This window comes from Impatiens glandulifera, chromosome 3 (assembly GCF_907164915.1).
Source record: "Impatiens glandulifera chromosome 3, dImpGla2.1, whole genome shotgun sequence".
In the NCBI taxonomy this organism is placed as follows: Eukaryota; Viridiplantae; Streptophyta; class Magnoliopsida; order Ericales; family Balsaminaceae; genus Impatiens; species Impatiens glandulifera.
This window is the reverse complement of record NC_061864.1, coordinates 49,577,475-49,590,143: the sequence shown is the minus strand read 5'-3', so window position 1 is coordinate 49,590,143 and position 12,669 is coordinate 49,577,475. Positions and strand designations below refer to the sequence as shown.

The 12,669-nt window shown below is 33.1% G+C and overlaps 1 protein-coding gene and 1 non-coding gene across 2 annotated transcripts; both read right to left on the bottom strand.

The window, feature by feature from the left end:
• Positions 1 to 737: 737 nt before the first annotated feature.
• LOC124932441 (uncharacterized protein YacP) lies at positions 738 to 4,995 on the bottom strand. The gene is made up of 10 exons (XM_047473069.1): positions 4,591 to 4,995; positions 4,360 to 4,431; positions 4,157 to 4,281; positions 3,912 to 4,072; positions 3,110 to 3,179; positions 2,283 to 2,337; positions 2,012 to 2,095; positions 1,344 to 1,382; positions 1,057 to 1,103; positions 738 to 957 (listed from the first exon to the last, which is right to left on the bottom strand). The coding sequence occupies exons 1-10, from the start codon at positions 4,729 to 4,731 to the stop codon at positions 852 to 854; spliced, it is 900 nt and encodes a 299-aa protein (XP_047329025.1). The 5' UTR covers positions 4,732 to 4,995; the 3' UTR covers positions 738 to 851.
• A 1,767-nt stretch (positions 4,996 to 6,762) lies between these two features.
• On the bottom strand, positions 6,763 to 6,836 carry TRNAT-AGU. The gene has a single exon. It is a non-coding gene; the product is annotated as a tRNA-Thr (tRNA).
• Positions 6,837 to 12,669: the final 5,833 nt, after the last annotated feature.

Here is a 12,669-nt window from a genome sequence, read left to right as displayed (position 1 = left end):
ACGATTATCACGCGACGAAAATTCAAGACTGAATTGAGTATAATTGTTCAGCACAATCGTCTCGCGACAACACGATTGTCTCGCGATGAAAATTCAAGACTAGATTGAGTATAATTGTTCAGCACGATTGTCTCGCGACAGCACGATTGTCTCGCGACAGCACGATTGTCTCGCGACGAAAATTCAAGACTAAATTGAGTATAATTGTTCATCACGATCGTTTCTCGACGGGACGGGAGTATTTTCGTCCAAAAAATATGAAGTGATTATTTGCGCAATTTTTACATTTGAGATCCTCTGCTACCATATTAGCCTGCTACCCATGTTGCCTCTCACAAAGAGAGGGGCAATATGGTAAATAAATGAAACACTGTTTCATTTATTTACCATATTGCCCCTCTCTTTGTGAGAGGCAACATGGGTAGCAGGCTAATATGGTAGCAGAGGATCCCTTCTGCAATTTTTATTAGGCGTTCATTTTCCTAATAAGGCATTTATTATTAGGGTCATTTCATTAAATTCTGAAGGTAAAAAAATAGAAAAATAGATAATTGTCTTTATCTGTAATGTTAAATTATTTCTGGCCAGAATGGAAAATTTCTTACAATATAACCAAAATTATATAAATAGTCTTATAAAGTGTCAATATATTACAATATAAATAGTTTCACTGTAAGTAAGACTATCAAAAGAATTAGAGCTATAACATTATAAATATATATAAACATTTATAGAGATATAAAAATTAACCAGTATTTTTATAAAAATGTAGAACCCAATAATTTTATAAATAGTTAGAATTACATGCTTCTAAGGAAGAAAAACATATGAAACCTTGGGCATAAAATCTTCTACTTGGTCTCGCTTTCTATTAATTGTCGCCTTAGATCTTTGAGTGCGTCAACAACTTCCGAATCGAGATTGTGTTTCAACAATTTGCCTTGCATTGATGATGACCTGCAAATCAAATTCAATTAATACCCGCTTAAATAATATTTCAATCTTTTAAGAAAAAATCTGGAAAATAAGAACGAAATATTTGTCGTTGATTAGAACCTTTGCTCTTGGAGCATAGTTTCCACCTCCTTGTGTGAAGATTTAATCTGAAAAAAATGCACAAAAAACAGAAGGTGGAATAACAGTCGAAACAGAGCTTCATCGAAATCAATAAGCCTCGTGTTTCTAATCCCACAAACCTGATTTGTTTTTTTTTTTAAATGTAGAATTAACTGTGACAACATTTCTCATCTATTTAAAATGGTTTGGTTCATCTACTGTAGTGTTTATCACAGTTTAATGAAAAGCTCTTCTTTGAAAAATAAAATAAAATAAATATGTCTTACCTCAGAAACCAATGCTTTTGAACTCCAGATAAATGCACCCTACAAATACACATTATATAAGCCTCCAATAATTTTCATTTGGTATAGAAGTTACAATATCAATTTAAGAAACAAAAAATATTTTATTTGGTCCGAAAATATGTTTCTTTCTTTCGTGATACTGTGGTGTCTGGGTCAGATTAAGGGCATCTAAGCCCTCTGAGTAAGACTGACATAACAATCCACTGTCATTACTCATTAAATTCAAATTCCTTGAAGAATTGAACATTAGAGCTAACGATAATAAACACCTTGTTACAAGTCTCTTGAAATCTCAGTTAAGTGGAGGATATTTTCAAACAACAAGAGCTAGATCAACTATTCAAATGATATTTAACATTTTTCCCATCTCTTCTCGAGAAACAAGGCTCGAGAAACAAGGGAGAGTTTTCTTAAAAAATTAACTATATGTGGCAATTCCGCCAAGATCTCTACACGTGGTGTGGGTTAAAGTATAGTTAGTATATGATTGTTGAGGTGATCTAATCAGGATACGCCAAAATCATTGTGGTTTTTCCATTTTGACTTTTTTTCCCATATATAGATTACTAAGGTAAATATACCTTTTCGAAAGAAAGAAAAAAAATCTTTGGTAATGAGGGGAAAAATCCAAAAATAGAAATGCATACTGCTCCATAAGCCGCTTGCTGTTGACAACGATCTGATGTCACCACCCAAACTTTCGGGCACCCATCCTCTCTCAAAGCCACAACCTTGGATAACATACAATAAGTTGGATAGTGTACCATTGAGAGTAATCAAAGTGTTCTTGAAAAAAATAAATAAGGTAGGCATAAACCATAAACCAAACGGATCATCCATGTTTGCGAGGAAATGGATTATGCATCATCCTATTTGAAAGAGGGAGTCAAAGCAAGTAAATTAGTATCTCAATCTCACCTCTTTTTCAATCCATGCATCAGCACATGTGTCACTCGAGAATATAATATCCACACTGCACTACTAAGAATGCTTTATATCAATAAAGTTAAGTGAAAAAAGTAACATATAATGTAATAAACTGCAGTCAATCCAATGATTCAAGATGTAGTAAGGGGGAGAAATACTTTTCTTTTCATAAATCTGGATAACCAATGAATTTTGGGATACAGATCCAAATTCGTTTGGTATGAAATGTGTAGCTAGCTGGATAGACCATAAATCACAGCACACTCAAATGACTCTAGTTGATCCACTACCGACTAATTATCCTGAAATTTGGACATTTTGTTGATCTCTTCAAGACTGTTTCCTTTTTAGCCCTCACCCAGCTTAATCTAACAATGCCTCCAGTTAAAAGATCAATTCTATAATCAGTGCTTTTTTTAGACTTATATAGATTCCATTAGTTTTTTTTTAAATGGTCATGAAGCCTCGAACACACAACCTTGTGGTCATGAGCCTTGACAGAGCTAAATGAGCCTTCCGATCCAACCAGACTAAGTTCAGAATCTTCAGATACCCTATGTTTCAAAACGTGATCTCATCTGAATTAATACCTGAATGATAAATCTGGACAACAATGTGTTTATTAACGAAGGCTATAGCATATGAAAAAGCTAGATTTATCCTTATACATGTCTTACTAAAACAGTGCCTGAAACATGGCCATAAGGGAAAAATACTTTAATTTTCCAAACTTCTCTATTTGCAGTATAGAATAATAACCTGAGAAAGCATCGCATAGTGTGAAAAAGACAAAGTTGATTAGGTGTACAAGACAATACCAAGCAAAAGCTTCTTTGTGAGTGGGAAGACCAGACATCATTGCATCAAATACAACTACTACTTTCACTTCTGCAATGAGTTAATGGTGTCATAGAGGGATAAACAAATAAATGAGATAAGTGCAGTATAATCTAGAATAGAGTATAAATCAATGGGAATAATCATTTAAAGACTCCTGACAAGCTTGAACTGAGCATCCTTTCTGGAAGTTCTCTACCAATAACTACAGTAAGTACAATCCAATGAAACTTGCAATTTTCAGAGTCCCTTCAAATGAACAAAGTTGCTAGTTATAAAACTTTCAATTAAGTAGAATTTTGATCCTTATAGTAGACTCCACACTATAATAACTCCATGAACTTTTAAAAAAGTCTGGTTTTGCTACTTGTCTAACAGATATAACTTAATGCCGTCAAATCACTTACACGTGGCTGCTGATTTGCCTTGATTTTTTTTAATTTTCCACCTGACAAGCTTCTTAAATTAAATTTTAAAAAATCCATTAAAAAAATGAAAATTTAACGAAGCAACATAGGGAGAAAAAACATTTTTTTTAAATGCATTATAATCATTATTATTGTTTAAGCCTTTTTTTTAAAACAAGATTCCAAATCAACAGCCAGTGGCAATGAAATGAAAGTTTATGGAGCAAAATACTCATTAGCATCAAATTGTGGCCTTCTGATTACAGTTATAATCAGTCAATTCACTTGTGGTTTCTACTATAAGATGAGGTCCACAAATCATAAAACAAAGTTTATAGCCTTCTAATAAAAGCATTAACCGGGAAATGGTGCAAACCTCTCAGCATACTGAAAGTCAAAAGTTCATCAATAAGTTTCTGCCTAGCAATATCAAGTCTTCCATTCATAAAATGTTTCTTCAGCTTTGCCCAATAGCCACATACATTATATCCATCTACAAGCAAGACTGGAACGGCGTTGCTTAGATCCTGATTTGTGCTGCCAAGAAAGAAGATCAGACCATATATTCATTCATACAGCTTATGAATTATTATGTATACAAGGATTAAAGATTATTATTACTAGTAAAGTGACAAAGTAGGATCACGGTAGAGATCATTGTCCTCTGGAAGTTCTTCCTTCTCAACTCTTTTTCTGCGATAACTAGTAGCAGGCTTTGGTGTGTTCGATTTTCTGGTTTGAAACTCCTGCAAATTTTCCCCATAAGAGGAGAATCTGTAGTATTTTCCTATCTTTTATGCACAGCACATGAAGGAAGAACCAACCTTCCATAACTTTAAAAATTGTAAATTCTGCTTCACATTTGATGTGATCCGTGGAGCTGATGATTCAGAACCCTATCAAGTATCAACAGCAAATAAATGAAAATTATGAACAATTATGCAGGCGGTCAGAAATGGTATAAATCACGAAATCTTTTATCAGGATAAGAAAATTAAAGCAGTAAGATATTTAACAACCCTAGACCTAAACCGAAATCTAAAGTTATTAAGTACCTCAGCAGGAGATAAAGTTGGCTTCTTGTTCTTCTTAGCCATAATCCTGGACGAAGAACATCGACGGCAACTTCCATATCCCGAACTGACGATTCCACGAGCCAATCCACAAAATAGTGGCGATGGAAATATGGTTTTCATGTGATTTCTACTTCAATTCTTCAAGAATTAACGTTCTTCCAGCTTCCATTGCTTGATTATCTATCGAAGAATACTTTGATTGGTCCTTGAGTGTATCAATTCAAACTCTAGTTCCGACAGACAACTATATTTCCCACCCTTTTTCCCCCCGCAGGCGCATGGTAATCCTTCGTCTCTCTTTCTCTCCTCCTCCGAGGCTCTGTCACAGGTTAAGGGTGGTTAGTTGCCTTTGTGGCGCATATATGTCCACTCATTGCTGCGTCTAACCTGCGCATCAGCCACCAGCAAGTTGTTTTTTTTTTTTTCAATTTGCCTTCAATCTTTATTAACAAAATTGACTTTTTAGGCTTACTTTCTTTTAAGTAACAAATTGAAGTTTTCAAGTAGTGTCACAATAATTCATACAAACACAACTAAAAAAAAATAGTGAGATTTCAATTTGTTCAAACAATCTAAAAATACTTAAATTTAACCATTATTTAATTTATTTTTTTATCAATCAAATTATTTAATTTATGAATAAAAATACTAAAATATTCTATATTTAAAAAAAATAAAAATTACCATTATATTTTTGTCGCCACACTTTCATCACAATCGACTCGATGCGTCAAACTTAGATAGTTATAATTTGAATGGGATATGGACTTAGGCCTAAAGGTAAGAGCCTAGTGGCGATGAATGTTGTGAGTATGACAATTGTGATGCAAGGGGGTCAGGCATTGAGACGTAGTTGCATGTTTGAAATCGAAAATGCGAAAAGTATTAGGACTGATAAGAGGGTAGTGAAAGGACAAGTTTGTAAAACATGTGTGACATCTTCACTTATGAACAACAAGTGTAGGTAGGGATGACTAAATGTTTTACTAGACCCTTCTTAGTTCTCTAATATAGTCTTTGACCAATAGTTCGGATTCAAGCCAGTCATTTGATCGACACTCTCAATTTCTTTCACAACTTCTCTTGTTGTATCTGCAACGCATCACATCACGATTTGGACAAACTTCTTCCGGTCATTAAGTGTTAGGCACAAGAGCGTGGTGTCTACGAGTTCATGAATATCATAAAAAAACTTTGATTTTGTCCATTCTTTGTTAAACATCTCTTACTGTATACTTGTCTTTATCGATTAATTGCTCTTATCCGTCGTCGGTTGAAATATTCCGGTTCATATATCCCTAGACCTACAAAAATGAAATAAAAATAATTAACGACAAGCATGCAATATTGAACCTATTTACAATACACAATTAAATTTGCACATAAATTATGCTTATGGTAGGGTGAAAACGAAATACTTAGTTGCAACTTGCATGCGTTGAATCTGTCTCTACATATTCTTCACTCGTTTGATGATCTCGTTTGATGATCTATGTCCAAAATTTCATCATCCTCCTTAAAAAAGATAGACGATAAAAAAAGAAATGATAGTAGAAGGAAAACAAAGATGAGAATGAAATTTAAAAAAACAAATTTTCAATAGGAGTCGCTACTCAATTTTTTCATAAGAAACCGATAAAGAAAGTGTGTAAGAAACACGAGGGATAGATTCTTCGATATTCGATATTCGGTGTTTATTGACAATGTCCTTGTGCGGACTTCTCTACTTAACGTATTTGACCATTTAGATGTGTCATGTGACATTTGTATTTTCATTTTTTATTATTTAAAGTTGCAAAATGAGGGGTGAATAAATTAGTTAGATAAGCTTTAGTCAAAATGGCACAAAAATTTAAATTTAGATTAAAAAATGTAACAAACCTCAATAAAGCTATTTGTAAAAACTAGATCACTTTTAAACATGGTTATCTTGTGATATTTGACATATCTTAAATTATATAATTTGGGAAACCTTAGGCTTCTGCACTGCTTAATTATTATCCCCAAACCATATATTGTATTCATAAATACCAATTACAAAGGTGGGATCTTTAACAAAATAAGATTATTCTCAAAATATTTTAATGACACCATATTTGCTTCTTAACTATCAATAAAATCGATTTTGTTGGAAAAAAACATCATCAATTTTGCTCTTATTGAGAGTTGAACTCAAGACCTCCCGCTTACTAAACGGGTGCTCTAACCAACTGAGCTATAAGAGCAATGTGATGATTTTTTTATCTATATTATATATATACAAATGTTTATACACCCTATGATTCAATCTCTTTAGTCCTTCTTGATTACTTCTAATCTTTATCTGAAAATAATTAATCCAACTCGAGTGAGCTAAACACGCTAAATATAAATAAGAATTGTTTTTTAGTTAAACTAAATAGTATAAAACGACTAAGAAAAACGACGAACACATCACAAACTATTAACATTAATGAATACTTAATATTCGAATAATAATTGTCTTGTCTATATTTACTTAATACCGTAAACATAACCCATATATTTCGGAAATAAGGCTCAAGATCAATATGCAAAGTTTCAAATTATTAATCCAAAAATGTGCAGTAATGAAGCCTACACACATATATATATTCGGAAATAAGGCTCAAGGTTAATGGTACATAGTTTCTAATTATTAATCCAAAATGTGTAGTGATGAAGCCTATAGTGGTACAAAAGTTAACAAATGATTCAAAAATTTACTATTAACGGCTGTTAGCTTAATGACACGCAACCCTTAATTATTTGTTTGTTAGCATAGTGACACGAAGCCCTTAATCACCAATAAATTAGCACAAAAAAAAAATAGAACCATTAATCACCCATACATTAGCAAAGAATAGCGCAAGGACCTAAAAGTTCAAAAGTTAGCTTAATGGCTATAAAATTAACCCAAACGTCCAAATCATCCCTCCTTATTTCAGCATAAGTACATATACAATAATGAAATGATTTCATCCCTTATAGTCATATTATCAAGTGTCTCCCTTATTTTTAAACATTCCAAACATTCATATTCAATAATTCAGTATTCATTTCAAACACTTGAAAAAATGTATAACATAGTCAATAATTCTATCCATGAACCTTTGAAAAAATTTATAACATAGTCAATAATTCTAATTTCTATCCATGAACTTTTCATATCTCCTAATCATTTCAACCATTTTCTTCATCACAATACCTTCATAAAATCACACATCATCATGAAGCATATACTTACACATATTTAATATCTCATAACTACTTTATACATTCTTAATTCATAAATTTCTAACATTTAATTTCTTACAAATATTTCATATCTCAAAACTACTTCATGATTTCTTAATTCATAAATTCTTACAACTTTAACATCTTATTGTCTCAAAATAAACTAAAATAATTAAAAGAATTGAAATTTCCATACATTATTTAGTGGTACTCTTTACCTTAATCCAAACAAAGTCTTTAATTTTCTCCCTTTTACTTTCCATTATTTTTCTCACTCGTAGAAGAGATTTTCTATAGCCCAAAAGTTTGTCATGTCAACTGCCACTCACGCACTAAACTCATTCAATAATGAGAAGTACCCCCAAAATTATTATTATTATTATTATTGTTTTGTATGGTTCTTACTCTACTCTAATCGATAAAGTCAAATTTGCTCAGCAAAATGATCACGAGGCATGACATAACAAATGTTAAAAGAGATTTAACAAAAAAAAAAAAAAAAGAAAAGGAAAAACATAAAATTTTGATTGGAAAGTGATGAAAATTTGTGATTCTACATTTGATTATGATTGATTTTATGAGACTCTAAAGAAGGAAGTACTAGAGGAATCACAATACTCACGAATATATGATCCACTTAGGTAGCACGAAGATGTATCGAGACTTAAAACATAATTATTGGTGGCACAAAATGTAAAGAAAAATGGTTAATTGGAACAAAATGAAGAGAAAAATAGTTGATTTTGTTTCTCAATTCCTCACTTGCCAACAAGTAAGAACAGTACATCAAAGACCAACGAGATTGTTGCATCCATTGTCGATCCCATATTGAACATGGGAAGACAATGAACTTTGCGTCTGACTACCAAAAACAGAACAAAAAAAAGAAAACCTGAGTATGGGTGATTATCGACCGATTAACTAAATCAACACATTTCTTAGTAGTAACAACGTAAATTTTTATTTGATAATATAGCACGATTAAATCTTAAGGAGATTGTATGATTGCATTGTATCCCGTCATCTATTATTTTACAGTTAGTCAATTTATCTTCCACTTTTGGAAAAGTTTATATCGATGTTTGTGGACCAAACTGAGTTTTAATATCGCATTTTACTTTCAGAATGATGAACAACATAAAGAATCATTCAAGGAATGGAAGACATTCTTGTACATCTATCATCAATCTAAAGGGGTCATGAGCATGGTATATCATAGAGTTTTCCTATAACAATAGTTATCAAATTAAAATTCAGATGACTCTTCATGATGCATTATATGGTCAAAGATGTCATTCACCAATAAGTTGGATGAGGCGGGCGAGAGAAGATGTTTTGGACCACATATAATATAATAAACAATAAATAAAATTCGTTTAATAAAAAAACCATGTCGATAATCGTAGAAGAAACTTAGAATTTGGTGAAGGCAATCACGTGTTACTTAAAATATCGCCAATAAGGAGGTAATGAAATTTGGAGAACGAGGAAAATTCTCAATTTGTCGAACTATTTGAAATATTGAAAAATATTGAAAATGTTGCATATGAGCTTGCATTATTGCCATAATTGGTTGGAGTATACTATGTCTTTCATTTATCTATGTTGAAATAGTATATTACTAATATTAGTGATCATGCTATCGAATATCCCATTGAATTTAGAAAATGATCCAACATATTAAGACAATCAATTTGAATTTGGATGAGAAAGGAACAAGTGTTTCGTCGACGAACCACCATTTTTGTTAAACTTCAATGGAGTAGTCATTCTGAAAGAGAAGCACGTCGAAACTTCAAGACAAAGTAAAAATAAAGTATTTGTTAGAATATTTTGAAGAGACTTTGAGAGAGAATGAAAATTTATTATTATTTTGATGATTAAAATTGAATTACAAAGCCTTAATATATAGTTAAGAAAATATCTAAAAAATATTGCTAATCAATATTAGGATTTTAACGTTTCACACACAATTAATTTAAAATAAAAGATAATGTAATTGGTTGTTAAGATTTTATAATAATATCTAATCAATATGGCGGAGGTTACACCACATTAATTTTAACACTCTCCCCTTAATATGTTGTCGAATTTCAAATTTAACTTGGAGTTGTTGGAACCTCTCTCTTGAAAATACTTTTGAGAGAATGTAAGATACATGTTCTTCATATCGACATAACTCAAGTTGAATTTCTTTTTCTTTTATCATTTGTCGGATAAAATGATGCTTGTCTTTGTAGATCCATTTATTACCAATGGCTTTTTTGTCGGTTGGCTTGTCAACGAGATGCCATGTCTAATTCTCATGATCACATGAATTTCTTCCTTCAATTATTTTCTCCACGATTCTTCTTTGATTGCTTTGTCAATGTTTTCGGGCTCAATTGAACAATAGTTATCATATACATTTGTTTATTGATTTGTACCTCTTTGGAGTTGAGCTTAGGGAATATGAGTTTGATGAAGTCGGATCAATTAAGTTACGATTTTCTTTATTGAGTTGATCTAAGCTTGGATCTAGTGTACATGACTCTAATGAAATATGTTCATCATTGTTAGTGCTGATTATGTTGAGTCAAGTAAAATTGATTAAAATAAACTTAGAAAATAAGCTTATTTAAAACCTCTGGTTAATTGTAGGCCGACAATATTTTGATGATGTGAGAATTAATAAAAGTAAAACTTAGTTATGCACCGGCAAAGCTGAAGAGCTTAATTTAATATTGCAAACGAATAAGACTAATCTGTGAAACTGTTTTTGTGCAGGTACAAATCCAAAGAATTATGTTACTTTAAATGTCGTTTAAAGAGAAATGTAGTTAGATGAGGTCTAACTCCTTTAGACGCGGTCTAAAGGGAAACGTAGTTAGACGAGGTCTAACTCTTTTAGAAACGGTCTAAAGGGAAACGTAGTTAGACGATGTCTAACTCCTTTAGACGCGGTCTAAAGGAAAACGTAGTTACACGAGGTCTAACTCCTTTAGATGCGGTCTAAAGGAAAACGTAGTTAGACGAGGTCTAACTCCTCTAGACGCGGTCTAAAGGGAAACGTAGTTAGACGAGGTCTAACTCCTTTAGACGCGGTCTAAAAGGAAACGTAGTTAGACGAGGTCTAAGTCCTTTAGACGCGGTCTAAAGGGAAACGTAGTTAGACAAAGTCTAACTCCTTTAGACATGGTCTAAAGGAAAGCGTAGTTAGACGAGGTCTAACTCCTTTAGACGCAGTCTAAAGGGAAACGTAGTTAGACGAGGTTTAACTCCTTTAGATGCGGTCTAAAGAGAAGCGTAGTTAGACACCGTCTAACCTCTTCTTAGACGCGGTCTGAAAAAGAACGTCTATTGTCTTGCTTTAGCAGCCGTCTAAAGGAAGCATCCATCTAACCACGTTCTCAGCTCATTTACAGTTACCATTTCAACAGTCTGACAAGCGAGTTGATCCCAACAAATGAAAGACTACCACGTACGCGTTTATCACTCAAATTTCCCACGTTGTATCTCTCTAGTACAAGACAATATTAGAGGATATTCGGCGCACTACCTGTCTAGTACGGCCACGATCCCAATGCTTAGAGTCTGTTGTACTCTCGTACCATTAACGGCCGTCCAACAAAAGGAGGACATGTGTCCATAAAGAATATTCGATCGTTGGTGTACTTCAAGTATAAATTGATACTCAAGGACAACGCGTGAATATAGATACACTGAGACACAACTAGAACTTTGAAGAAATTACTTACAAAGATACATTTGCTCCTGCTATCTAATCTCTCTCAAGCTTAAGCATAAACTACTCACTGTCTGTGTGTGATTACTGTAATTCATATACTGTTCTTTTTGTGTGAAATTTCAGTGTTGTAAGTTAAAAAGAGGTTGTTCTGTTCAACAGAGAGTTAGCTAGAAATTCAGAAGCAGACAATTGTTAGGTCCTGTGGTTTCTGATTGGGTATGTGTAGTGTGTTCTATACCGATCAAAGTCTTCTAGTGGATATCCTTTCGGTTGTGGAAGAAGGGGTGACGTATGAGTTTTATCTCCGAATATCCATAAAACTCCTTGTGTTCTTTACTTTTTTCCATTTACATTCGTTCATCTAAATCTTCAAATCCAACAAATGTTTCCGCATTTGAACTTGTTCAAGAGTTTGTGAAGAATGAAAACATGTTTTAACTTCTAACAGAGTTAAAACCGAATTGAAGTCATAAGTTGTTTACAATAGCCAGACCATAGTCTCTATTGTCAACACCGATCCTAACAAGTGATATCAGAGCCTTGTTTTCTATTCTCAAGTATCATCAGATCCGAAATCATGTCTATGGTTGTCACCAACAAGGTTCCTATATTCTGTAAGGAAAACTACAATGATTAGAAGGTGAGAGTGCAAACTCATCTGTCTGCCATAGATGATGATATGTGGTTTATCATCACCGATGGTCCGATAAAGATTGAGAAGCCAAGATTTGAATGGACCAGTAAAGATAAGAAAAAGAACAATCTTGACAATATGGAGAAAGACATCCTCTACAAGACAATGGATGATAACATGTTCAACAAGATCATCTCATGTCCCACTGCAAAAGATATCTGGGAAAGGCTGACTCAATTGTGTGATGGCAATGAGCAAACCAAAAAAACATACTCATGGTTGCCTCACAGCAGTTCGATAACTTCAAGATGTGTCCTGGAGAGAAGTTGAATGAGTTCGATGAAAGATTCAGTAAAATCATTACTACTCTATCCATTTTGGGCAAGACTTACAGAAATAAAGAGGTTGTGATCAAAGTCGTGCTCTGCCTAGAGAGTGGGATATTAAAACGATGACGACGAGG

Coding starts and splice junctions, on each gene's coding strand:
- LOC124932441 (XM_047473069.1), bottom strand. CDS start 4,731: ATGAAAACCATATTTCCATCGCCACTATTTTGTGGATTGGCTCGTGGA. Junction 3,180..3,911: donor GACTTTCAGTATGCTGAGAG/GTTTGCACCATT, acceptor AACTCATTGCAG/AAGTGAAAGTAGTAGTTGTA. Junction 958..1,056: donor ACTATGCTCCAAGAGCAAAG/GTTCTAATCAAC, acceptor TTTGATTTGCAG/GTCATCATCAATGCAAGGCA.